Raw genomic sequence first — 27270 nt, 5'->3', positions numbered from 1 at the left:
GGCTGCGGTTTTGTGTCCTGCAAAATGTCCTCCATATGGAGACATATGACAAGCGTCTAATATCGCCTCGTGCTCTTCTTCTGCGACACACCTGCGTAAGATATTGTCAGGTCCTAGCTTATATAAAAAAGGCTCATCCCAACGATAACATCGAACTTCATTTAGAAATTTCTTTACCTGTTGCTTGTTGAACTCATAAGGAACTATTCGACTTACCAAATAATTTGCTATATCGGCATACCACGGGACTGAATCAACTCGCAAGAGTTGCTCGTCAATAAACTGTTCACGAATAACAATTCCATCATCACAGAGCGGGGATTCCAATCTAGACAGGTGATCAGCAACTTGGTTTTCAGTACCCTTCCTGTCCCTAACTTCAATATCAAACTATTGAAGTAACAAAATCCACCGTATCAAACGTGGTTTAGCATATTTTTTAGCAAATAAATATTTTAAAGCAGAATGGTCAGTAAAAACAATGACTTTTGTGCCTATCAAGTAAGACCTAAACTTATCAAAGGCGAACACAACTGCTAACAGTTCCTTTTCAGTAGTAGTGTAATTGAGTTGTGCACCGGTCAGAGTCTTACTAGCATAATACACAGGATGCAAGATCTTGTTTTTACGTTGTCCTAACATAGCTCCTATTGCATAATCACTGGCATCACACATGAGCTCAAAAGGTAAATCCCAATTAGGTTCGATAATTATAGGGGCTGAACTTAGAGCAACTTTCAACATTTCAAATGATTTTAAACAGTCATCATCAAAAACAAATGGTCTATCATGTTCTAACAATTGACACAAGGGTTTAGAAATTTTAGCAAAGTCTTTTATAAAGCGGCGGTAAAATCCCCCATGCCCTAAAAAACTTCTAATCCCTTTGACATTTGTAGGAGGAGGTAGCTTTGAAATGATGTCTATCTTAGCGTGGTCTACCTCTATTCCTTGCTTGGAAATTTTGTGACCCAAAACAATACCATCTTGTACCATGAAATGACACTTCTCCCAATTTAGGACTAGGTTTGTTTGTCCACATCTCTCCAATACTCTCTCCAAATTAACTAAACAAGCGTCGAAAGAATTTCCAAAAACAGAAAAGTCATCCATAAAAACCTCTAGAATATTTTCTACCATGTCAGAGAAGATGGCCATCATACACCTCTGAAAAGTCGCGGGTGCATTGCATAGTCCAAAGGGCATTCGCCTAAAAGCGAACGTACCATACGGACACGTAAATGTTGTCTTCTCTTGGTCTTCTGGAGCAATAGTAATTTGATTATAACCCGAATATCCATCTAAAAAACAATAGAAATCCTTACCTGCCAGACGGTCGAGCATCTGGTCAATAAACGGGAGAGGAAAATGGTCTTTCTTTGTTACCTTGTTGAGTTTGCGATAATCAATACAAACTCTCCACCCGCTCACAGTTCGGGTTGAGATGAGCTCATTCTCCTCGTTGGCCACCACGGTTATACCCCCTTTCTTTGGTACACACTGTACTGGGCTTACCCAGCTGCTGTCGGATATTGGGTATATAACACCGGCGTCAAGCCATTTAAGAATTTCTTTCCTTACAACCTCTTTCATCTTCGGGTTCAACCGCCTTTGACTCTCAATAGAATTCTTAGCATCTTCTTCCAATAGAATTTTGTGCATGCAAAAGGCCGGGCTTATCCCTCGGATATCTGCTATCGTCCATCCAATGGCCTTTTTGTGCTTCTCCAAAATCTGCAATAAAGAATATTCATTAGTAGGTGATAAATTGGAAGCTATAATAACTGGTAAAGTGTCGTTATCCCCTAGATACGCATATTTCAAATGCGACGGCAATGGCTTCTGCTCCAACGTGGGTTAAGGTCCTATGTCTAGGCTACTTAAGCGGAACCCTTATGTCTAAGGCGCTCCTCTCCTCGGTTTAACCACTCAACAATGCAAATAAGCAACCTTTTCAGTATTGACTTGTTAAGACTTACAGTGGCCTTCTCTAAATCCTAACTTTTTGGGAAAACATGTTGAGCAATGAATGGAAAACAAAAACACTACTTCTTAGCAACCCTTTTTAGACATAAAAGGCTAACTATCCATAACCGGGCTAGAGACGGGAATTTAGAAAGACATATTGAAGAAAATACAGCAAGTAAAATGGTTGAATGTGGAATGCATGTGTGAAAAACAAGAGTTAACTAACGGAGAGTTTTTATCGGGATTGAGAGCTTCGCCCTTCTCTTTCAAGCAAGGGAGAGTGTCACGTGCTCTTTCCTCCAAAAACACAACTCTCTTAACTAAAAATAAAGTAAAGACAAAGAGAAGATAAGCAAAGTGCTAGATTTTTATATATTTGAATAAGTAGAAAATAACTAAGTACAAATGGAAACAAAACAAAGCTCAATAAAAGAATGTAAAGTGCTCGGGATTTAAAAACCAAAAGCAACTAATGAAAGCAACTCAAAAGTACTTAGAAAGCAACAAAGAAACACTAAAAATGATCAAGAGAAGGAAGCAAGGCTTGATGAATTTGGTGGAGAAGTTGCTGGAATTTATAGCTGTGCAGAATTGGTTAGGTAGGTCCTAAAATGATGGTGAATCACCCATTTCCAACTCCTTTGACTGACCAAATCGTGCTCAAACTGATAGTGGAACACTTCTTCTACACGTATGCATCGGTTGGAACCACCAAAACGCATTGGAAGACGCGTTTCATTAAGGGCAAAGTTGGAAGAAAACCAGTTTTTCTGCAGGCACGCAGGCGCCTGGCGCCTCCCATGTAGGTTTTTCCGTCTTTTTGCTTCTTTTGATTAATTTGCACTCCCAAATTGTCCTAAAATGTCATAAATACAATATAAGCCAACCACAAACCATAATATATGAATTTTGCATGAATTGGAACTCAAACGACCGAGAAAAATCCGAAACAAAGCTGAAACATAGTAAAAACAGCATCTAAAACCCTTTTTTTACGCATGTAAACAAGCGTAATCACGACCCTCGACCATTTTTACCCGAGGCCTCGATACTCAATTAGTGACGTATCAGCCCCCGACCATTTATACCCGAGGCCCTGACACTCACCCATTCACTTTCCCCAAGAATCCAACTCTCGCCAGAGTCTTACTATATGCTTTTTAAGCCATGACCCATGCATTTTTCAACTCAAAAACACAATTCAGCATGCTTCCACAACATAAACAACATTCTAATAATGAAATAATAAACCAATCATGCTTTCACAATATAACATTTCTTAACAACAGCTTCATAATGAGTTTTGTCACAACAAAGCATAACCAAGCAAATTTTTAAACAATTAGAGCTCAACACAGTTCACCCAAAACACTTAATATCCAACATCAATATTCAATAAACATTGCTATATATAATAAAACACACGAAACACACTGACAATTCATGCATATTCAGACAACAAACATCCCCACAACAATTCTCAGCAGTTTAGCAAAGCAGAAATTACACCATTATCACCGACAAATATTCAACACTACTCCAAGTATACAGATTAACACAAACGAGAGTTACCTAGCACACTAGCGTATCAAAATCAATATTAAACACCACAAAACCAGCACATTAGAAACCATCTAACACACATTAACGCATGCACACGCCCTTTGTCTACTTACTCACAACCGCGCCCTTAAGTTTTGCGTCGATCTCACACCTAGGCACTAAAACAGAAAAAATACAGCAAGTTACGTATACTATTCAGCCTTCGAAATCAATTCTAAGAGGGTTCAAATGACTCATTACCACTAAAATCGACTTCGTATGGGTGTGGGTAACTTAGATCTAGCTCGCCAAGGTGTGGGTAGCCTAAATCGGGCTTCGAATGGTTGTGGGTCAATGCCAAAATGTATCGGAACGAGGAAATCGCCGTGAACTGCTACTGCTCGGGTGCTGGCCGTGAGGTTCGAGGTCGTCGGAGGGGAAACACGTCGGATCTACTCGACTGCGACGTTGCTAATCGCCGGTCGCCGATGCTGTCCGGTCTAACACGCCGCCGTCCACCGCTGTACCTGCTACGAATGGGTCGCCGACCGCCGCTGCTCGAACGCCGCAAAGGAGAAGGTCGCGCCGCTCTGCTATGGATCGTCGGGACGTCGGGGTGCTGTCTTCGCGGGCTGCCGTTGCTGAAGTTTGAACACGCTGCCGTTGCTCGCGAACCTCCGCCGATGGAGATCGCCGAGGGGTCGCGCTGCTGCTGGTTCTAGGAGACGCCGCCGCTACAGTTGCCTCCGTGAGGAGTGGTCATCGGAGAAGAAACTCAACGAGGGGGGGTGACGGCGGCTAGGGCAAGAAAAGGGAGAAGACGATGGAACACTATGTGTTTTCTTTTCTTTTCTTTTTATTAACTTTCTTTTCCTTTGTTTTAAAACCAAACCAACCCAAAAGGCCCAACATGACCAAGCCAAGAAAGAAATACATCCCAACTTAAGACAAAACCAACCTCACGGAGTCCGATAAATATAAATTTAATTAATGTTTAAATAAAAAAAATGAAAATCTCCTGATTCGAGACTGGCTAACCTGAGGGACTCGGGGCGTTACATAGGGCATTGTTATGCTCCCGCATTGAGGAAGGCTGGATGATAGCATTGAACTCAGCCTCTGGATTGTTGGGCAGCTTAAGCTGCTTGTTGATGATCTCTGGTGTCCAGTCGATTCTTACGACCCGCACCATAGTGTGCCCCACTCTGTCAGGGTCAAAGTTGGCGTATAATTACCTTACGAGCTCCGACAAAACGGGCATAGGGGAGCACAGAAATGCTTCCACTTTAATCGTGCGGCCCTATCCTTCACAAGTTGGGGCATCTCCGCCTCCAAAAACCCTTTTTCCAGGGTACAAGTCCCTTGTCTTTATCACTCTATAGCTCGCTCTCGCCTCTGGATCAACGAACTTCTGGATCGCCGCCTGGCCAGCAGGGACCACCGTGATGCGCTAGAAGGAGCTCGATGTTGGAGGAATTTGGGAAAATGAGACCATCCGGGTGCGACACTTCCCTTCAGATGCATAATCGAATTTTGTGGCTTTTGCTTTGACAGGGGTGGGGGAGGCACTTTTGGTGTTTTCCTTTTTTGAGCCGGGTTGGGGCTTGGGACAGATTGGGCTGGTCAGTTGCTCTTTCGAGTTCGCGAAGCTGGTCCATTAGGAGGTGTGGATTTCGAGGGGAGGATTGATTTCTTCTATGAGGATAGATGGAGGGATGGTGGAAGTTGAGGAAGGGGTGGTCGAGGGTTATGGAGTCTATGGAAGGGTGGGTGGAGGGGGTGGATTGTTAGTAATGCGGGAGGGTTTTCAGTGAGAGGAGGATGAGCGGTGAGTTTTTCTGGGCCTTCGCTGGCAGGTAAGGGCTTGTCAGGCTGCGTCTGAGAGGAGGAGGTAGTAGGGTAAGGGACATTTACCCGAAGGCTGACGACAAGAGAAGGCGGTGGCGGAAACTCAGCGTCAGCCGAAGTATGTTCCGAGCTGGTGGGGCTTTGCTGGGCGGGGCTCTGTTCATCAGAGGCCTTCGATGGGATGGTTTCAGTGGCCTCCTTGAAGTTGCCGCTCGACCCAGAGCTTACTGCGAGTTCCAGCTTCAATACACTTTTCCTATTCGCCTTGTATTTGATTCTAGGCATTGTGGACTAGGGTTTTGGGAAAAAGATGAGGGTTTTGGGAACTTAAAAGAAGAAGGGGAGGTACGGTTATGGTGCAGAGTGGGGAGAAAAGAATGAGGGAGACGTGGGTCTTAAAGAAAAAACAGAAAGTTGGTGTGGCACATTAAAGAAAAATATCTCCCACGATTTTCTTCCAATTAATGGAAATAAAATTTTCCCCCAAAATGAAAAATAAAATCCCTCCAAATCTCTAGCAATTATGATATTTTCCAAAAAAAATTGTAAGTTTTAATTACCTCGCTCATTGGAAGTCGAAATCTGCTATAAATACCTTTCTGCATGTCTGCCACGCCATGACGCTCTCATTTACCTTGTTCTTTCGTGTCAGTGACGTCACGTCGTCATCACTGCATGCCCTTTTTGAAGGTTATCCACTTAACTTGATTTTTAATTACTTCCCCCCTAAAACCAAAATAAAAGCAAATTAAAATTGAAAATGGCAGATTAAACAATTAAACTTCTACATTTCTAATTCAAAACTGGGGAGCAATAAAATAATTAATCATTAAATCCTGCTCCCTTTATTTCGTTGTTGGCTTCTCAATTTGTGTCCAAGTGGTGAGCTCTAGCATCTCTCACCACGCTCTCGCCAAAGAAATGCTTCAGCCTCTGCCCATTCACGGTAAATTCTCTTCATGAATCCATTTCTTGTACCTTTACTGCTCCATGTGGGAACATGTGAAACTAAAAATGGACCTGACCATCTCGATTTGAGCTTCCATAGGAATAGTTTGAGTCTTGAATTGAAAAGCAACACTAGCTGTCCTTTTTCAAACTTCCTAGGATTGATTCTTGCATCGTGTCATCGCTTTGTCTTTTCCTTATATAACTTGGTATTTTCGTAAGAGTCTCTGCGGAATTCTTCAAGCCCTAGCAATTGTAAGTGGCGAACATCTTCTGCTACAACATAATCCAAATTTAACTTCTTCACAGCCCAAAAGGCCTTATGCTTCAGCTCCAATGGGAGATGGCAAGGTTTCCAAAAAACTAATTTGTATGGAGATGTGCTCAGAGGCGTCTTGAATGATATGCGATAAGCCCACAACGGATCGTCCAACTTCATCTCCCAATCTCTTCGATTTGTGTTAACCACTTTTTCCAATGTGCTCTTGATTTTTCTATTAGATATCTCAGCTTGCCTATTTGATTGAGGGTGATAAGCTGTGGATACTTTGTGTCTGATGTTATACTTAGCAAGGAGAGATGCTATAGCTTTGTTCATGAAGTGGGAGCCTTCGTCACTGATCACATCTCTGGATGTACCAAATCTCGTGAATATTTATTTGTGGAGAAACTTTGCTACTACTTTGGCATCACTGTTGGCGCATGCCACTGCCTGGACCCATTTTGATACATAATCGACCGCTAATAAAATGAAAAGGTTTCCATTAGATGGAGGAAATGGTCTCATGAGGTCCATGCCTCATACATCAAAAAGCTCCACCTCTAAGATGTATGTGAGAGGCATCTCTGACCTCTTGGAAATATTTCAAACTCTTTGAAATTCATCGCAATGCTGCACTAGCTCATATGCATCCTTAAAAATGGTGGGCCAAAAGTATCCGCTATAGAAAACTTTTGCTTTTGTTCGCTGCCCTCCAAAGTGGCCACCGTATGGTGCTGAATGAATTTAGCTAGCACCTGGCGTGCTTCAGCATTGGCAATGCATCTTCTAATCACTTTATCTTGGCAAATTCTATAGAGATATGGGTCATCCCACAAATAAAACTTACTTTCATACAAAAACCTTTTCAATTGTTGCTTGTTCATGTCCGCTGGCAAAATTCCACTAGCAATGTAGTTGGCTAGATGTGCAAACAATGGTTCCTCATCTTCATTCAGAACTCCAATAGCCAACACTTGCTTATATGGGAAGGTCCCTCTAATTTCCGTCTCATGTTTGGAGCATTCCAGAGTACGCAACCTGAACAAGTTGTCAGCAACCAAATTTTCTGTTCCTTTCTTGTCCTTGATCTCTATATCGAATTGTTGCAGTAGTAAAACCCAGCGAATGAGCCTCGATTTAACATCCTTCTTTGTCAATAAATACTTCAGAGCAGCATGGTCCGTGTAAACAATCACCTTTGACCTTACCAGATATGCTCTGAACTTTTCAAATGCGAACACCACTGCTAAAAGCTCTTTCTCTATTGTGGTGTAATTAATTTGTGCCTCGATCAAAGTTTCGCTGGCGTAATATATCAGATGCAGGAGATTTCCTCTGCATTGAGCAAGAACTACTCCTACAGCATAGTCGCTGGCATCACAAATTAATTCGAAAGGCTGATTCCAATCTGGAGATGTTATTATTGGAGGATGGGTGAAGGAATACTTTAGTGTATTGAAAGCTTACAAACGTTCAGATGTGAATTTAAATTCTTTATCAATCACAAGCAAAGAACAAAGAGGTTTGAAGATTTTTGAAAAATATTTAATAAATATACGATAAAAACTAGCATGGCCCAAGAAACTGCGAATGCCCTTAACATTCACGGGTGGGGGCAACTTCTAGATTGCCTCGATCTTTGCTTTGTCCACTTCTATGCCCTTGTTGGAGACTCTGTGCCCTAGCACAATTCCTTCTTGCACCATAAAGTGACACTTCTCCCAATTAAGGACTAATTTTGTTTCTTAACAGCTTTGCAACACCTTCTTCAGGTTGCCCAAACATTCTACAAATGACTGTCCAAACACCAAAAAGTCGTCCATAAACACCTCTACCACTGATTCTACCAAGTCAGAAAAGATAGCCATCATGCACATCTAAAACGTTGTTGGAGCATTACAAAGCCCAAAGGACATCCTTCTGAAAGCGAATGTGTCCATAGGGACATGTAAAGGTCGTCTTCTACTGATTTTGAGGAGCAATTGTAATATGATTATAACCATTGTAGCCGTCTAAAAAGAAGTAATGGTCTTGACCTGTCAGCCTGTCCAACATTTGGTCAATGAAGGGAAGAGGAAACTGGTCCGTCTTTGTGGCTTTGTTCAGCTTGCAGTAATCCATACGCCATCTAGATACTGTCCTCATGGGTTCCAACTCATTCTTTGCGTTCTCCACTACAGTCATGCCTCCTTTCTTAGGCACACATTGCACTGGACTTATCCACTCGCTATCTGAAATTGGATATATGATTACTGCATCTAACCACTTGATAATTTCTTTCTTTACAACCTCATTCATAGTCAAATTAAGTCTATGTTGGGGTTGTATAGTGTTTTTGCAGTTCTCCTCTAGCACAATCTTATGCATACAAAAGCTGGGGCTTATCCCCTTGATATCAGCAATAGTCCATCTAATTGCTCTCTGATGTGCCTTGAGAACACTCAACAGCATCTACTCCTTTTCCAAGGGTAAGTCTGCTGCTATGATAATTGCCAATGTCTCTGATGAACCCAGGTAAGCATGTTTCAGATGCTGCGGCAATGCTTTAAGCTCCAGCATTGGCGGCTCTTCAATAGATGGCTTTAGTAATCTAAGCTGCGAGTTTGTGAGGTCTAAGGACTCATACATTCTCTTCACAAATCCTTCATTGGCATTTATGCATTCTGACTGGACATCTTCTAGTTCCTCTTCAAATGCATCGGTAAGACTTTCAGTGTCAACTGCTTCTAGATGCTCCAACATGGCTTCTGCTTCCAACTCCTCCATTAATGCTTCATCCAATATCTTTAATATTGAGCGCTCTTATGATTCGGTAGGAAATTTCATAGAGCGATGCACTGAAAATTTCGCATCTTGATCCTGCACACTCATTGTCAGCTCTCTTTTGTGGACATCTACCAACACTCTCCCAGTTACGAGGAATGGTCTTCCAAGAATAATAGGAACCTCCTTATCTACATCAAAATCTAAAATAATGATGTTAGTAGGGAAAATAAATTTATCTACTTGTACTAAAAGTCTTCAATTTTTCCGTCTGGATGCGTAATGGATCGATCTGCCAGCTGCAATGTCACTATTGTGGGTCTTGCTTTTCCAATGCCCAACTTGTTGTAAATTAATAATGACAGAGCTTGATGCTGGCGCCTAGATCACATAAGGCAAGTCCTATATGTTGTCCTCCAATTGAAACTGGTATGGTAAAACTCCCAGGATCTTTCATCTTTGCAGGAATCTTGCTCGTGAGTATGGTGCTGCAAGCTTTAGTCATTGCTACAGTTTCATACTCTCCCAGCGTTCTCTTCTTTGTGAGTATCTCTTTCAGGAACCTCACATAATTTGGCATTTGCTCTAAAGCTTCCACCAACGGTATGTTCCCGTGTAGTTGCTTCAAGACATCTTAAAACTTCTTGAATTGAACATTCTTCTCTTTCTTCTGCAACCGTTTAGGATATGGTAGCATTGACCTGTATTTTGCTGGAGCATTTTCATGCTCTACCTGCTTTCTTTTCTCGAGCACTCTATTTTGTGTAGACCCCGTCTCAAGTGCTCTAGCAATTACTGGATTAACTGATTGATTGGATGTGTTCTGAACCTTTTTTGGTTGTTCAGCTATCTGCTCTGGTGGAGCAAGTACAACTACTTCTGCTAGCTCATTGTCCTGTTCTGACTGAGTTTCTCCTTGGTCAACCTGAGTAGGTTCCTTAATCGATGCTGGAGCAATTGGGTGAATCGGAGGTAATGCTTTCCCACTTCGTAGAGTCAGGACCTTGCATTGTTCCTTACTGTCTCTCTTTGGGACTTGTGTATCATTGGGCAATGCTCCAACCAGTATGCTCTTCAAATCCGTCGCTAATTGGCCTAGTTGAAACTCTAGGTTCTTTAATGATGCAGCTTGGCTTTGCACAGTGGCGTCATTATTAGCCATGTATTGCTTCATCAGCTTTTCGAACGATGCAGATGATCCTTCTGATTACTTCTATGCTACCATCTGTCTTTGATTCGCAAAACTAGGAGGATAACTTACCTTCTGCTGAAAAGTTGGAGCATTGGATGTTTCAGCGTTGTGTCCTTCTTGATTGTCACTCCAACTAAAATTGGGGCGATTCCTCTAGCCAGGATTGTACGTGTTTCAATACGGATTGTTTTTACTATTCTGCGGGTTCCCCAAATAGTATACTAACTTCGGGTTTCCAGGACAGTTGTTATAATAGTGGTCTCTCTCGCAGAAAGAACAAGAAATCCCTTGAATTTGATTGACATTAGCCTTACCAGCTGATGCTCCAGCTAAACTTTGCTGCGTCATACTCCTCATTACCAAGTCGGTTAGATTCTCAATTTTTTAATTCAATGCAGTATATGATTCGAACTCAACTAGCCCCTTACTTGATTTTCCTTGAACAGCTCTAGGATCAGACCATGAGTGATTGTTTGATGATATTCTTTCTAAAATATTGAATGCTTCGGCAAGGGTTTTGCTAGTAAAGCCACATTTGCAGACGCATCAATTATTAAGCGTGTGACATCATCCAGACCTTTATAATATGTTTCGATTTGGATGCATTTTTGGATCCCATGGTGCGGACATCTCTACAACAATCGCTTGAAACGCTCCCAGGATTCACTGATTGATTCCCAAACAAATTTCTGAAAATTGTTGATCTCACTGTGGTACATAGTATTTTTGCTAGGTGGGAAGTACTTCATCAAAAACTTTTCATCCAAGTCATCCCAACTTGTAATAGACTCTGAAGGAAAGACTCAAACCATGTTCTGGCTTCATCTCTAAGTGAATACGGAAATAACTTAAACCTCAACACTTCTTTGCTCAATCCTTCGTCCTTGAATGAATTGCAAACTCCCATAAAGAATTTCAGATGCTGATGCAAGTCCTCTGTAGAATGTCCATGAAACTGACCCACTGTCTGAAACATCTGAAACATCACTGGTTTTAACTGAAGTTTGGAAGCTTCAATTTATGACTCTGTGATAACTGGGTTGAAATTGTAGAATGTCAAAGCTACATATGCTGTGATTTCTCTGTTGATGTCGTCTACTAAGAGTACAACGTTGAGAGGGGGCACTGCTACATCAGGGTTAGCAGCGACAAGAACCCCACCTACTATTTCCTCTATCCTCACATTCGGTCTTATAAGCACATTGGGCTGAACTGGCGGATTCATTATGTCCATGTTTGCTGCCGTTTGTTGTCGCTTCTGCTCTCGTATATTTCTGCGGAAGGTACACTCTATTTCGTGGTCAATAATATAGTCTAATCCTTCATACTCCACCTCGAAAAACACACAGCAAAATAAGAAAAATCACTACAGTACCGTATCTACAAATATCAATGTTAAAATAAAATCGTAAAAATCCCCAACAACGGTGCCAAAAACTTGTTGCGTCCAATAATAAAATAATAAAATTCTGTTTAAATCCCCAGCAACATACAATAATAAAAGAGCTTGATCTTTAAATTGGACAATTTAAAACCACCCCTTGGATTACATTTAAATTCTGTTTTATTTCTTTTGTTCTTATGAGTAGATGAATTTTTACTAACGAAAGTGGTTTTAATGGCAGGTTGGTGACATTTAAAGGGAGAGTAAAGAAAAATAACTAAGGAGATTGGAGAAAGAAGGCATGATAGTTGCAAGCGTGTGTGCATAAATGAAGGACAGTTGGCAGTTTGTGGCATGTATAATTTTAAAAGTTGTGCATAAAAGTTTTCAAATTTCCTATTTTGAGGAAGGGCGATAGGTGAATATAGAGGAAAGCTGAATTAATTTGGAGGGAGGTAAAAAAATTTAAATTTCAAAAGGGTTATTATCCCCAACTTTGTGAAGTGTAAAAAATCGTGGGAGAAATCTTTGGCAACAATGTCTATTTAACCACCAACTCACGCAATTTCTCTTACATAGCCCTTTGTCGGTTTGTCTTCCTCCTCCTATACCCCAAACAATGTCCCAAGCCACCGTCTGTTCTATTTAAATATTGCCCCGTTCCTCTCTATCCTTTATTAGAATGCCTCGCATTAAGTCGAAAGACTTTAAAAAGAAGAGAATGAAGCTTCCCCTCTCTGAATCTTCCTCGGAAAGTCTTACGGGTGCTGCTAATCAATCAGTAGCGGTGGAAGCGTCTAAATCGCCAGTTGTCCTTCCGGCCAAAACCGTCGATGGCTCCGCCGCGTGTCTAAGCCCTGTGTCCGAAAAAGCGCTCGGGTTTGAAGTCCTTACAGAAAAAGAAGAAGCTCTAGAAAACCTCATTCTTTCTGTCACCAGTTCTCTACGACCTCCCACGGCCACATCCACTCTGCCCCGTCCAGTTGACGTCGCCCCGTCTACCACACAGATAACCCTTCCCACTGTCATGGACCCTCCTCCTCCCAACATACTGAAAACAACCCCAAAACCCCCGAAGCCGCTCTCTTCTTCTGGGCTAACTTCCCATACACGAAATGCGAAGCGCCCCGCTGTGTCCTCTGTTGCCCACCTGGACCTCTGGTTCCCTGTCTTGTTAGGCAATTCTATACCAACATCAGTGCCGATAGCTTAGGAATGATTACTGTCCGGAAGTCCAAGTGGACTGGAGCCTAAAGCGAATTAACAAAGCCTTGCATCTGCCCTTAGACCCAAATGCTGAAAGAAATCGAATGTTGGATCAGCCGACTGAAGCTCAGCTTACGCATGCACTAAATATCATGGCTCATCCTGGAGCGGTCTGGAGCATTGTACACCAAGGAGCCAATTCTCTGCCTTCTAACTTTGTCACACCAGAGGCCAACGTTTGGCTTTATTTCCTCAAACTTAAAATCATGCCAACAATGCATGATTCATCTGTGATGAAGGAGAAGATCATCCTCCTTGCGTGTGTCATGGAGGGCAAGCGAATCAACATTGGCCAGATTATCCACCAGGAGATTGCTAGTGTGCAACCAAAAAGCTTAGGCGGTTGTTTTTCCCCAATCTAATCTCGATGTTATGTATGCAGAGCAATGCCCCCGTGGTCCAAGATGAAGAGGTCATTAATGAGACGAGAATTCTGGACAAGCCTTTAGTAGACCGTTTGATGTCGAATGAAGCCAAGAGCTGCAGTACATTTACTATTTGAGCCATCAATGAAATGATGGCTCATCAAACGCAAATTTCAGTGGAAGTGGCAGAACTCAAACGTATGGTGACCACGCTTTCAGAGCAGATGTCTGCTCGTGATGCAGAACTCAAATACCTCATAGATAAATTTGCCCAATCGTGCGCTCCCAGTTCTTTTGATCAGCATCGTGCATTAGACTCGCTGTTGGAACACAGCTCCAATCACACTGCAGAAGATGATCAGCAGACCAGTGGCTCTGAATGCAACGGAAGTGCAAGCTATTCACTCTAACCAGATGCAGGCTCCTCTTCGCCTTCCATTCCCTCCACTCCGGAAACTCAATTCACCAACCCCATTTTACTAATTTCACCATTGTTTTATGCACTTTAAATTTTGTTTTTTTTTTTCTTACTTACTTTTAGTATTTACTTTTCTATCTGGACATACATTCTTGTTCTTACTACTATGCTTGGTTGAATCATCATATTCCCCCCAACCCACCCATCTGTTTGAGTGATTCCATGGAATGAAATATGATCGTTCTTGCGTCTATTGTTCAGTGCATCTTGTCCTTGCCTTGCATTCTTAAGTAATAATCCTATCAGTAGCTATTGATTCTTAAGTTTGGCTTTCTGCTAGAGCATCCGCTTGTGGGCAGTGATTGTTTTTGTTCCTAGTCTAGCTTAGGTTGTTTTTGTTTCAACAGCATTCTATGAGTATAATTCCAAAGCAACGAATACTTAGTTCATAGACTTCCAAAACTTACCTATCCACGCCAACCACTACCTTAATATCACCCTATAATTCATCCTTTTTTTTTCACCCCTATTGATGTCCCTTTACACCATCTATACTTGACCTGCGAAAAATGCCCCTTCTATAACACCATTTTTCTTAGTTCTATGTTTGGGGGTATGCAGGGCATCCTATATCCTACTGTCAGTTGAATTAGGGACAATGATGTTGGTTTTATGCCCTAAACTCGTGGTTTGTAAACATAAAACAAATATTCATTCAATAAAGTTGTTATTGATAGAATTGCATTTACCCAAATACAATAAACTAACATCCTAGGTTATGTGATGTAACTAGAACGGTATATAACATATATACAATATATATTTAATATACAACGTATATGTTTGATATACACTGTATATTTATACAGTATATATATGATATACAGGTGGATAATGTTCCAGTAGTAACCTAAAGAGTCTATAGCATATGGATAAGGTTGGGTACCTTATCCTGGTACCTTATCCTGGTAACACTATAGATACAACCCACTTTGTAATAGTTATAAATGACTTGATCCAGGTCATTCGTGTGGAGACATGCGAGTGAGGGTATCCTATACAATGAGTTTGTATAAGAGCGGACCACGAAATAATTAATCTTTAGCTGTAACACCTTTAGCTAATAGATTAATATTTCAATAGGATGACCATGTAACTTAATCTCAATCCTGAGTGAGTTATGGACTCCTGCTTGTTAAAGCTCATCCTTTGATTTGTATGGCTGAGAGTGGCTCGAGTCGCCGACTCGATATGCCTACCATTTTGGGGACAAGACCGAGTGGGGAGCTGGGAACATAACTACACAAGATGGAATTCACTCCTTCCCGACTTTAGGGTAAGTAGATGAAGTTTTCTCTTAAGTGCTGACTCTAAGACATCAAAAAGGGGCCTACCCTCTTACTGGCCCGAGAGGGACTTCCAGTAATTGGTTGGACCATAACCGGGTTGTTCATTAGAGGTTCAGCGGTACTTAAGGTACAAGATGTAACACAGAGGTAAAATGGTAATTTGACACAACTGTGGTTACAAACACTTGTGTGGATTGACTTCCCTTTAATGGTCCAAATCCATGGACGCAAAATATTCTACAGTAAAAAGAGTGCAATTTTGGGTCATTATTGGAGTGACCGACACTTAACGATGTGGATTAATATGGTTAATGAGCTTAAGCAATTAATCTCGTATCGTTGGAGCTTCCAATCTGTAGATCCATTTGGTCTCCTTGCTAGCTCGTAAAGGATAGTGAATAACAATTAGTTTTGCAAAGAATTTGAATTGTTCAAATTAGTTCAAGGGAATTAAGGTTAATTGTATGAGATCAAATTAGTTTAATCCTTTCGGGGAAGATGCCTATAGGGGCATTTTGTTGTAGCCAAGATACGCACAGTATTGGTTAAGTATCTTCGACTACCATCATCAGAAGATCTAGTTTGGGAATGAAACTTATCTTGAGGGAGCAACACCTAACTTGGTGACTTGTTCATTCGGCTGACATTCTCAATTATGCCAAGACCACACCTAATTTGATTGCTTATTCATTCGGTTATATTGTCCTCCACTTTGCCAAAACCATACCTAATTTAGTGACCTATGTTTTAAGATATAATCCTTACATGGATGACACCTACCATGGGGGACCGGTTTGGGGGATGAAACCTATCATATGGGAGTAATACCTTATCTTGTTACTTGTGCCTCCGATTATCATGCTTCACTATACAATGATGCTAGCTTTCAATAGGGTTGAGCATCATATTGTCACCATTGGTAACGTTGGAAGTCTTAAATTTGTAGTGTCGTCACCTTCATAATATTGTACGTATTCATCTTGCAGTGGCACTATGGTGTCGCCATTTTTTTGAAAATATTTCTTTTTTTCTTAAAACTTGGATTGAACTTAAAGTTTTTTTAAGTTGCCTACATACCATTTTAAAGAAAGGGATCAAGTCGTAACGTATTTCATTTAAAACTTTTTTTTTATCGTTCACCTTTGAAACTCATTTGAGCCAAGTGTACCATGCAGCTTAGGCTTTTGCAACAAGGAGAATTTACCCTTCAAGCATAGTATATATGTAGGAAATTTATATTTATTCGATCAATTCTTAGCCGATCTTTATCCACAGTTTGTAGCTCCGTTTATGTAGACTTCTTTTACAATGTATACTCTGGCCCATTTTGGAGTAAACTTGTACCCTGTATATTGAGTTATAATAACTGGTCTTTGAACTACGAGTACGACCTTGAAAACTTGAAAGGATCGAGGTTTTACTTTTTTGTCGAAAGTTGTACGCATGCGTGATTGGTAGCATTCTAGTGCTTGTTGAACGTCCAATCTTCTTTAATCAAGTGCTTCCAAATCATAAAAACATAGCTGAACATTATCTTCCACTATTAGCCCTTCTTTCACTGACATTCACAAAGATGAAAATTCTCTTTCCATGGGGAGCACGACTTCTACTCCGTAGACTTAATATATAAGGTATAGCGCCAGTCGTGGTGCGATGGATAGTTTGGTACGCCCATAATGTTTCACCAATTATTTCCTGCCAATCCGTTTCAACTTGTAGACTACTTTCTTCAATAAGTTGCATAAAAATTTGTTAAATGCTCATGCCAACTCATTTGCAGCAACATTGTACATGGACGAATTATACTGCTTGAAACCAAACTTTTCACACAATTGGTCTATTAAGCTATTGGAAAAATTTCTCCCATTATCTTTCCACAGTGTAAGATGGGATGTTATATCGGTAGATGAGACGAGTGTACATAAAACCAGCTACATTTTCTTTCTTAGCTTCTTTTAGTGCAACAACCTCAACCCGTCATGAGAAATAGTCTGTTCTTCCTAGGATATAAGAATGTTCTGTTGATGAATTCAGAGTTATAAGGCCAACAAGATTAAGTCACCAAGCTTTGGAGGACCACGAAGCTATAGTTGGATGAAGTGGCTCCAGAGACAGATGCATAAATTTGGCGTAAAATTGACAAGTCTTGCATCGCTTTGTATATTGCATTGAGTCATGGATCATTGTAGGCCAATAGTAGCCCATCCTCATTAGTTTAAAATGAAACTTTGGTTCAGACTGGTGAGCCCCACGTATGCCTGAATGGGCTTCCTCAGAGGCTTTCATCGATTCTTCATTTCCTAAGCATTGAAGAAAAATACCTTCATACGAACGACAATAGAGACTTTCTTTGTAATAGATGAAATGAACTGCTCTTCTTCATACTTCTATTCTATGTCTATTATTTGTATGGAGCTTCCCATGTTCAAGATAATCTATAATTGATTGTCGCCAATTTTCTTCTTCAATCACATAGATAGATATTGCATTTGTTCCTTCACTCTCATTTTCAGCTGGTGGTATGATCCATCTTTGACACAGTGGGATATTCATTACATTGTCCTTCAAAATACTTAGAGTTGTAAATAGATTTAGCCTCCTTATTTTCATATTGTGAAACATGTTCGACCATCACGCTTTCAAAATTTTATAGCATAATTAAAGATATTTGGTCTTCATGATTTACCTTATATTTGAGCAATAATTGATTGATTATCAGTTTCGAATCTCTGTAGATTTGAAGATATATTACTCCAATATATAAGGCTATTTGAAGACCAATAATGACTGTTTGATATTCAGTGACATTATTTGAATACAACTCGCTCAACATGAAGTTTTATGGTAACTTGTCGGGTGAGATGACTATTACACATGCCCTCGCACCATTCCTCCAAGCTACACCATCGAAGTACATTGTCCATGTCTTAGTGATTTTGATATGGAAGATTTCTTCACTGGGCATTGTAACCCCATATTCTTATAAGGTATTGTAATAGTTAAATTTCATGATTAAATTGTTGGAAAATTAATGCGCTCCCGACAATTTCCCCTTGCATAGATATCCAGATAAACAAAGTTAATCACATAACACAATAACAGATCAAGAAAAAGCAATAAAGGACACATAGTATTTATACCCGTTCACCCCAACAGTTTATTGACTATGTCCAGTCTTTCACTCAGATGTGGGTTCCACAAATAATCAATATTGGATACAAGCACTCACAATATCTCACCTCGATATATACCTTCTAGAGGTCCCAACAAAAGCCTCCTAGCTTCTGAGTATTTAACACTATACTTAGGTACAAGAATGAAAAACACACAATATAATCATGAACTATTTACCCAAAATAAGACGATCTTGATCTCCCCAATCTGCTGCCACACTCTCAAGCTGCTGCCTTCACACTGCCTCAAAATCCCCTCTGATTTTTGGTTAAAATTGATAATCTCACGACGAACGTACAATGAAACAAACAAGATATATATATATATATATATATATATATATATATATATATATATATATATATATATATATCTTATCGTAGTGTTGAGATGCTACCTTTGGCGTCTCAAGGTTACGAGACATATAGCGTCACCCATAAAAACGAAACGCCCGCACTCCTCTAAATCTCCCTTTATGAGTTCGGAGCATTTAGAACCTCACTGCAGCGTCTCAATGCTACCTTCTTTTTTTTTTTGAATTTTCATTGTAGCACTGCGAAGCTATGCTCGTGGCCAAAATTCCTGTAGCTCCCATTTCAATTGTTTTTCATTCCTTCGATTTCCCTACCCCGATCCCGGCTTGACCTGATTCAACCCTAGCTCATTCTGACGTCGATTTGGCTCTACCAATCCTTACAATCTCCCACTTGGAGACAAAGCGACGACCTCGCCTTCCACTGCACCAATAGTGTCCCATCATTTGGCAACCCCGACAAGACTCAATTTTGACTGCACCAATAGTAACTGACTCTCATCTGCTTGGCCCTATCGAAGCTCCGTCTGTGATTGCCCCGAAACTGAGCTATTCTACGTAGTCTTACCTCCCAAACGTTAGTGACATAGCTATATGCACTCAATCTAAGTCATCTCTGATGCTTCCTTCTTCATTCAAACCCAATGACATGGCACTGCCACCTTAGTCAGTTGCCAATCTAAAGACATTGCCTTTGACTTAAGCACATACTGTAGTCTTCTCCCTCAATGCACTCTTTGACAATTTGGGCGACTTCATCAGCTCGCCAAACCGCCTATCAATTGGGGCTAGAAAGTGACAACCTGTTGACCACCTCACTAAGCTATTCCCCTTTCCTCTCTCTCTACTTCCGAGATGTTATACTTGAACTAATGACAAATTTTCATCTTCTGTCTTGGTTGTCATAGCTGCTAATTATTTCAAGTCTCACCCTAAATCATATGCAACCTTGTGCATCCTCTATCTCTCAGGTCCCCTAGCAACCTAAAATCTAGGCACATAAACTTAAGCTTTTTTGTGGCCTACTACCACTACCTCGGATCCTGTCATGAGCTTCCAATTACCCTTTGCGAACTCACTTCCTAAAACCATCAGCATCCAATTTTCTAGCAGATAACAAATTCATTCCTAGAACATACTTGACAGCTCGCAACACAAACTTTTTTCCGTATCGGTCTTGAAACAGACATCTCCAATACCTCTAACCTTGGAGATACTCTCATTGCTCATCTTTACCTCGTCGTGCTGACTAGTAAAAGATATGAACCACTTTCTGTCTAAAGATACATGTGTTGATACTGCAATGTCCATAAATCACTCTGATGGTCGATCTACTGAGTCGCTCTCAACACAAGTTAAAACCTCTTCTATAATTTTTGCAACATTAGCGAAATTACCCTTCTGTTGGTCCTCCTTAAACTCCCTGCAAAACTACTAAATATGTCCTTTTTTGTTGCGGTAAAAACACTTTACATCTCCTCTAGCTATATTGTTGTTTTCCCGTGTAACTCATCTTCTCTTTGCCTCCATTCTGAGCTACTAATGTTGATTCCACCCCTTCGAAAGTTAATGTGGAATTCTTCCCACTCCATTTTCTATGAACCTCTTCAGTAATTGTAGCGTCACAAATTTCTGATAATTTCAGACTATTGTCATTCAATGAATTCGACACTGCCTTCTTCATCTGAAGGATAGGATCCCGCAGCGGAAGTACGCGAATGCGTGTGCTTCGATCTTGTTTTAGAATGCAACAAAGAAAAGACACATAAGCATGAATAACAAGAAGTTAGTGATACATACCTTTGAAAACACTTCTTCAATGTAGACACCAACGCTACCACAAAGTCTTCCTTACTATCCTGGATGTTAAGAACTCAGTTTGTGGGAACCGTCATATAATTGAAAGGGAGATCGAGAGATCGAGAGACAGATATCTCGTTTGGAGTTTCGAAAACTCAACAACTGTGGAACCTAGATCCACAAAAGGAATTGGGAGAGCCTCTCAGTTATAGGGAAGGAGGAGTGAGGGGGAAGTCACCACTTCCCCACTCACTTCCCCATTTCCCACCATTAATGGTGGAAAGTGGAAGGTTTCCTCCCATTTTTCTTTTTCCTTTATTTTAATTAAAACAATTTTAATTAAAATAATAATTAATTAAATCTAATTTAATTAATAAAAAAGAATTATTAATTTAATTTAATTGAATCTAATTTAATTTAACCAAATTAATATATCACATTAATTTATTTAATTTAATTAAATCATATTCAATTAAATTAAACTTAAATTAATCAACTATATTAGAATCAAATTCTAATATTCATCTATCTCATAATTTTGAATCCAATTCAAAATTGACTTTATATTATAATGTATCAACATACATTATATTAATTACATCTCATACAATTAACTTTAATTCTCTTTAACTAATTTGAACAATTAAAATTATTTTCAAGACTAAATATTGTTAACTATCCTTTACGAGCTAGCAAGGGGACCTAATGGACATACAGATCGGAAGCTTCAACGATACGAGATTAATTGATTAAACTCATTAACCATATTAATCAACATTTGTTAACTGTCGGCCACTCCACTAAGGACCCACAGTTGCACTATTCTCACTATAGAATGTTTTGCGTCCATGCACTCTTAAAATTACCGTTTTACCCCTATGTTACATCTTTTACCTTAAGTACTACTGATCCTCTAATGAACGAGCCGATTATGGTCCAACCAATAATCGGAAATCCCCCTCGGGCCAGCGAGAGAACACTCAAGTCCTAGAGTCAGCACTTAAGAGAACACTCATCTACTTACCCTAAAGTCACAATGAGTGAATTCCATCTTGTGTAGTTATGCTCCCAACTCCCCACTCGGTCTCGTCTCAAAAGTTGTGGGCATATTGAGTCGGCAACTCGGGCCACTCTCACCCATACAAATCAAAGGATGAGCCCTAACAGATAGGAGTTCATAACTCACTCAAGATTGAGATCGAGTTACCTGGTCATCCTATTGAAATATTAATCTATTAGCTAACGATGTTACAGTTAAAGATTAATTATTTCGCGGTCTGGTCTTATACAAACTCATTGTATCAGATACACCCACTCACATGTCTCCACACGAACGACCTTGATCAAGTTAATTGTAACTATTACAAAGTGGGTCGTATCCATAGTGTTACCAGGATAAGGTACCCAACCTTATCCATATACTATAGACCCTTTAGGTTACTACTGGAACATTATCCACCTGTATATCGAATATATACTGTATATATATACACTGTATATCAAATATATATGTTGTATAATAAATATATACTGTACATCTATTATATACTGTTCCAGTTACATGACATCACCTCTGATATTAGTTTATTGGATTTAGGTTAATACAATTCTATCAATAACAAATTTATTGAATGAATATTTGTTTTATGTTTACAAACCACGAGTTTAGGGCATAAAACCCAAAATCCTCGTCTCTCAACTGTCGGGCAAGGAGGACAGCAGTTTTATAACCTAGCCTTCACCTCCTCTGAAAAGGTTATCTCCATAGACTTCAACTTGTTCATCAGATCAATGACCTGATTAATGTGGGAATTCACTAAGGCACCCTCCTTCATGTGAATGTTGAAGTATCTGGTGATGAGATACACCTTGCTATTGGCAGAAGGTTTTTCGTACTTGTCAGTCAAAGCATTCATCAGTTTCATTACTATTTTCTGGCTTGCCACGAGACTCGCCACAACACAGCTTGATGATTGCTACCATTGTTTATCCATCTTTGTCCACTCTTTATCTAACATCTCAGTGCTAAATTGTTCTTTTAGGGGCTTGTGAATCTTCTTGTATGTAAGAATATCTATATTATGCATCTTCCAAAATCCAAAATTCTCCCCATCAAATGTCAACACTCCCTCGAAGTAGTGATGTGACTTATGACTGGATCCCATGATATTGCAACCTACAACTATAATATCACTTGTTGGGAAATTAATGCACTCCTGAAAATTTCCCCTTCCACAGATATCTAGATAAACAAATCGAATCACACAACACAATAAGAGATTAAGAGAAAGCAATAAACGACATATAGTATTTATATTGGCTCATCCAAATAGTTTATGGGCTACGTTCAGTCTCCCACTCACATATGTCTTACCTTGTTAACTGGGTTACTTGGTATTTTTAATACTCACTCTTTTTCTAAATGTTTTTTTAGGTAATGACAAGAACATATGAGGCGAGCGATGAGCTGTTTGCTGAGTGCACCGTAGGGGCCGCATCAACATAATTCTATTTCAGCAGTCCATGACGAATTATGTTTTTCAAGTGTTTTACTTTAAGAATTTTATATAAAAGTTCTTCTCGATCACAATTTAGTTTTTAATATGAACTACTTCGTTTTGTTTTCTTTTTATGGGATTTAAAATAAATGTTTTAACTATTTTGTAAGTTATGGTATTTTCGCTTAAGTGTTTTTTTTTTGTTTTAATTAATTAATTTATTTGTTTAGAATTTAGAATGTTGAAACCATGCATGTAATAACATCCCTAGTTAGTTTAAGTCAAAAAAGTCGAGTCATTACAAAGCATGCTTTCATACAATTTCCAATAGGTTAGAATCGGATGATCGGCTAAGAAATCTGCAATAGCTTGTCCCTTCACTTCCTTTTGTGGAAAATAGACAATATCATACTATTGGAGTAAGATCCGCATTTGGCCAATCTCCCTGAGATAATTTGCCTAGAAACGACATATTTGATTGGATAAGCTCTTGCCACCAAGTGTATTGTAAAAGCTCGCATATAATAACTTAATTTGTCGATGGCCAAGAAGAGGGAAATACACATTTTTTTAATTTATTTTAGCTTCAGTTAGAGTCCTACTTAGGTAATAGAGCGTATATTATTTACATTTCTCTCTTTCTTGTGCCAGTAATTCTGCGAGTTACTTTTATTGTGCAGTAATATTTACCTTTTCTCACTATATGGACACTCAAGACAGGTAGGTTAAGCAAATACTTTTTATGTTATCGAAAACATTTTGACATGCTTGATCCTACTCAAATGTTACATCTTTTATCATCAGCCGTTGAAAGGGTTAATATCAATCAACTAGATTTGAGATGAATCTTTTTATGTAAGCCAAACGTCGTTGGAGACTCATTAATTCACTCAACTTTTGTGATTCTGGTATTTTTTTGGATGACATCAATTTTGGACTGGTCAATCTCAATTGCTCGATGCCTGACTACATAACCAAGAAACTTTACTGATGTCACATTGAAAGCACATTGAGAGGACTCATCTTCAATTGATAATTCCTTAGACGCTCGGAGAATATTCTCAAGTCTTGCAAATGACCTTCTCGTTTCTTTGACTTAACTATGAGATCATCAACATAGCATTCAACGTGTTTATGGAGCATATCATTAAAGATCTTTTGCATAGCATGTTGGTAGGTTGCTCCAGCATTCTTTAATCCAAAAGGCATTACTATATTCCTTTTGGGGTTCGAAATGTAGTCATTTCTTCACCTTGAAGGATCCTTCGAATTTGATTATATCCTGATGACATGACCATGAAAGATAACAATTCATGTCCCATAATAGCATCAACCATAATTTTGGTGATGGGTACTAGATAATCATTTTTGGAGCATGCATTGTTCAAGTCGTAGAAGTCAACGTACGCACGAAGTTGATTGTTCATCTTTTTAACCAGAACAATGTTGCTATCCATGTTGAATATTTCAATTCACGAATGAAACCTACCTTTATCAATTTTTTTACTTCAATTTCAATTTGAGATATAAGTTTCGGCTGAAATTGTCATTGTGCTTATTTTATTGGTCAATATCCTTAATTAATTGTAAGGTGATGAACTGCTATCTTTGTGTCTAATCTTAACATCTCCTTGTAATACCAAGCAAATACGTCTTCGTATGCAGTGAGCAGACTGATATACTCGTTTTGTTCCTAGCAACTCAGTGAAGCGCTTATGAAGGTCATATACGATTATTCTCTCGTGTCGAGGATCACCTCCTTTAGTTTGTCGACAGTTTATTGATTGCCATCTTGTAGTGATGATAGTGCTTCTTCGACATCTTCATTCAACAGTCAAGCCTTTGACATTTCGCCAAAAGAGACTTGACAAAACTAACATCGTTTTCTCCATGCTTTTGGTCTTCCTTAGTAGGATTGGTTAAAACAGTTAATTGTCCTTTCACTTTCCATAAACCCTCTCTGTTTATAAGAACATAAAGCCTTCTTTTCATTTGAGGGACAGAATTACAAAGTCCATATTATCATTCGTTTCACCAAGTTGGCTTGTTTCCATGGTCTTTGACTTGGCTTCATGTTCATCACTTAATGTTTGTAGGTGATCGAAAACAAATCTTGATGATTGATCTTTCACCTTTGATGTTGACACACTTAGTCATTGAAAAGCCGAGTGTCGTGTAGGAGTATATCTCAAACGTTGGCTTTCCATTTTCGTTGACCTTGTATTCAACCTTTGGTGCATTGAAGCATGGACCGCCAAAACTCCAATGTGATTGAAGACAAAAATTCTTTGACTATTGTGATATTTATTTTCCCTTGAGTCACCAATCTCTTCAAACGTGATATGATTACAATTCTAAACTTTTTCCTTCCCTTTTTTTACTATATACACTAGTTCTGATGGTTTATAACCAATTTCGACATTTGATGCATGAAAAGACCTGTCCTAAAACACCTACTAGTTCTACAACGAGTCGTGTCGTCCACGGACTCCAACTAGCGTCGACGTATATGGTCAACTTTCTTTCTTAACTTTGACGTGAACTTTGACTAACAAACTCTAAATGGATGCACAATAAATCAATAATCTCAACAGAACAACCATTCTTACATCCATTTTAAACATTCCTTTTTATCAAAAGGGTAATAACAGTTTTACAACAATTACATGTACGAACAAAGTGATATGCAAATCCTAAATACTCTAGGTGGCAGAAGCTGAACTAAATTCTCCTTGAAACTTAGAAAGTCAGATACTCAGGTATAGCACGGGGGAAAAAACAAATGATAAACAGTGAGCTAGGAAGCTCAGTGAGTGGTAGGTTAATCGGAAAATATTCTTATAAAACTTATAAAATAACATATATCCCAGTCTAGAGCCTAAGCTTTCATGCTAAATGATACGCGACAACCCAAACGTATTGGACTACTCAAGCCACAAGCCACTTGAACCCGATCATATAGATGGTTTCAACCCGAAAGACTAAGAGTTAGAGGGATTACCTTTGCAGTCACTACCTTGAGCAGACAGAATACTCGCTATGCTCGAGGCCGGAAACACTCAATGAGTGTGATGACGAATCAAACAAGCATGTTCCAAGGGTAAAAATATTTATTCATAACTTCAACCACATAAAGGAAAACGATATTTTTTTCGGGGGGGAGGGGATTTGCACACGGGAAAGGGTGAGAAAACTCTCAATTTTCTATTCAATATCAATCAAAGGTGTGAAATACAAGACGGTTGCAAGCCAATTTATAGGCTAAGGCTCATGGTCTTTTAAGAAAAAAAAATAAAATTAAAAAGAAAATTAAAAGTGATAAATTCTTAAAATGTATTAAATTGCCTAGAAGTGATTTTAAATTTGATAAAACTGAAAGAAATAAATCAAAATAAAATCCCTCAAAATATCTCAAACAAAAAAGGAAAACATTTCCTAGCTTTGGAGTGGGCGACAAAGCAAGCTAGTGGCAGTAGGGGTGCACGCGCAGGGCTGGTGCTGGGCGAGGGAGCACGCATGGGCTGTAGGTGTGGCGTGCAGGCGTGGGCGGCAAAGACATGCACGTGGGCACTAGCGGGTGAGGGGCACGCAAAATGGCAGGCGTGCACGAGGGCGCTGGTGGTGAAGGGCGTGCGGTGAGGTAGAGGCACGCGAGGGCACTAACGATGTAGGCATGCAGGCGTGGGCACGCGGTCGTGCGAGCGTGGGGCGTCAGGGGCGTGTGGCATGGGTAGGCAGCGCACGCATGGGCGTGCGGGGCAGGCATGGGGTGCGCGCGCACAAGTGAGGCGCTTGTGAAGTTAGCACGGCAGTATGCTGCGTGCAGTTGGGGCGCGTGTGCACGTTGGCGTGCGCCTAGCTGGGTGTACCTACGAGTGGCCTCTTGAAGGGCTTGTCCTTGATGGGTGGCCACTTGCTTGGCCTCTCCTTACTCCTCGCTTCCTCTTGACCCTAGTAGGTTCTTCATTGGCATTCAAAATGGTCAAAATTTGTTGTTGGGTCCAATGGAGTTTCTTTCGTTTGGTGAGTCTTTGTTCAAGCCTCTCTTCATTGTTGGTGTAGATGGCGTCTCGGAGCATTGGGTCAATTATGATCATATCACATTGTTTCTACTTCTTTCATGAAGTCACAAGGGTCTATCATTTCTCGTTTCCAGCTATTTGTCTTTCATCTTTTTTAT

General features: G+C 39.8%; 1 protein-coding gene across 3 annotated transcripts in view; it reads right to left on the bottom strand.

Moving 5' to 3' along the window:
* Positions 1-2580: 2580 nt before the first annotated feature.
* The window catches only part of LOC111023210 (NADPH-dependent pterin aldehyde reductase), a 33875-nt gene continuing 9185 nt past the window's right edge, over positions 2581-27270 (bottom strand). The window contains exon 6 of one of the 3 annotated variants that reach the window (XM_088117068.1): positions 2581-2824. In XM_088117068.1, coding sequence (XP_087973194.1) covers positions 2707-2824 — 118 coding nt within the window. In that variant the 3' untranslated portion in view covers positions 2581-2706. Of the gene's footprint in view, positions 2825-6011; positions 6085-27270 lie in introns of those variants that run through there. The other 2 variants (XM_088117067.1, XM_088117069.1) reach the window with 2 other exon arrangements.

Source organism: Momordica charantia (genome assembly GCF_013281855.1).
Source record: "Momordica charantia cultivar OHB3-1 chromosome 9 unlocalized genomic scaffold, Mcharantia_2.0 BLBB01000009.1, whole genome shotgun sequence".
Taxonomy (NCBI): Eukaryota; Viridiplantae; Streptophyta; class Magnoliopsida; order Cucurbitales; family Cucurbitaceae; genus Momordica; species Momordica charantia.
The sequence above is the reverse complement of the archived record's forward strand: the minus strand, read 5'-3'. Positions and strand labels throughout refer to the sequence as shown.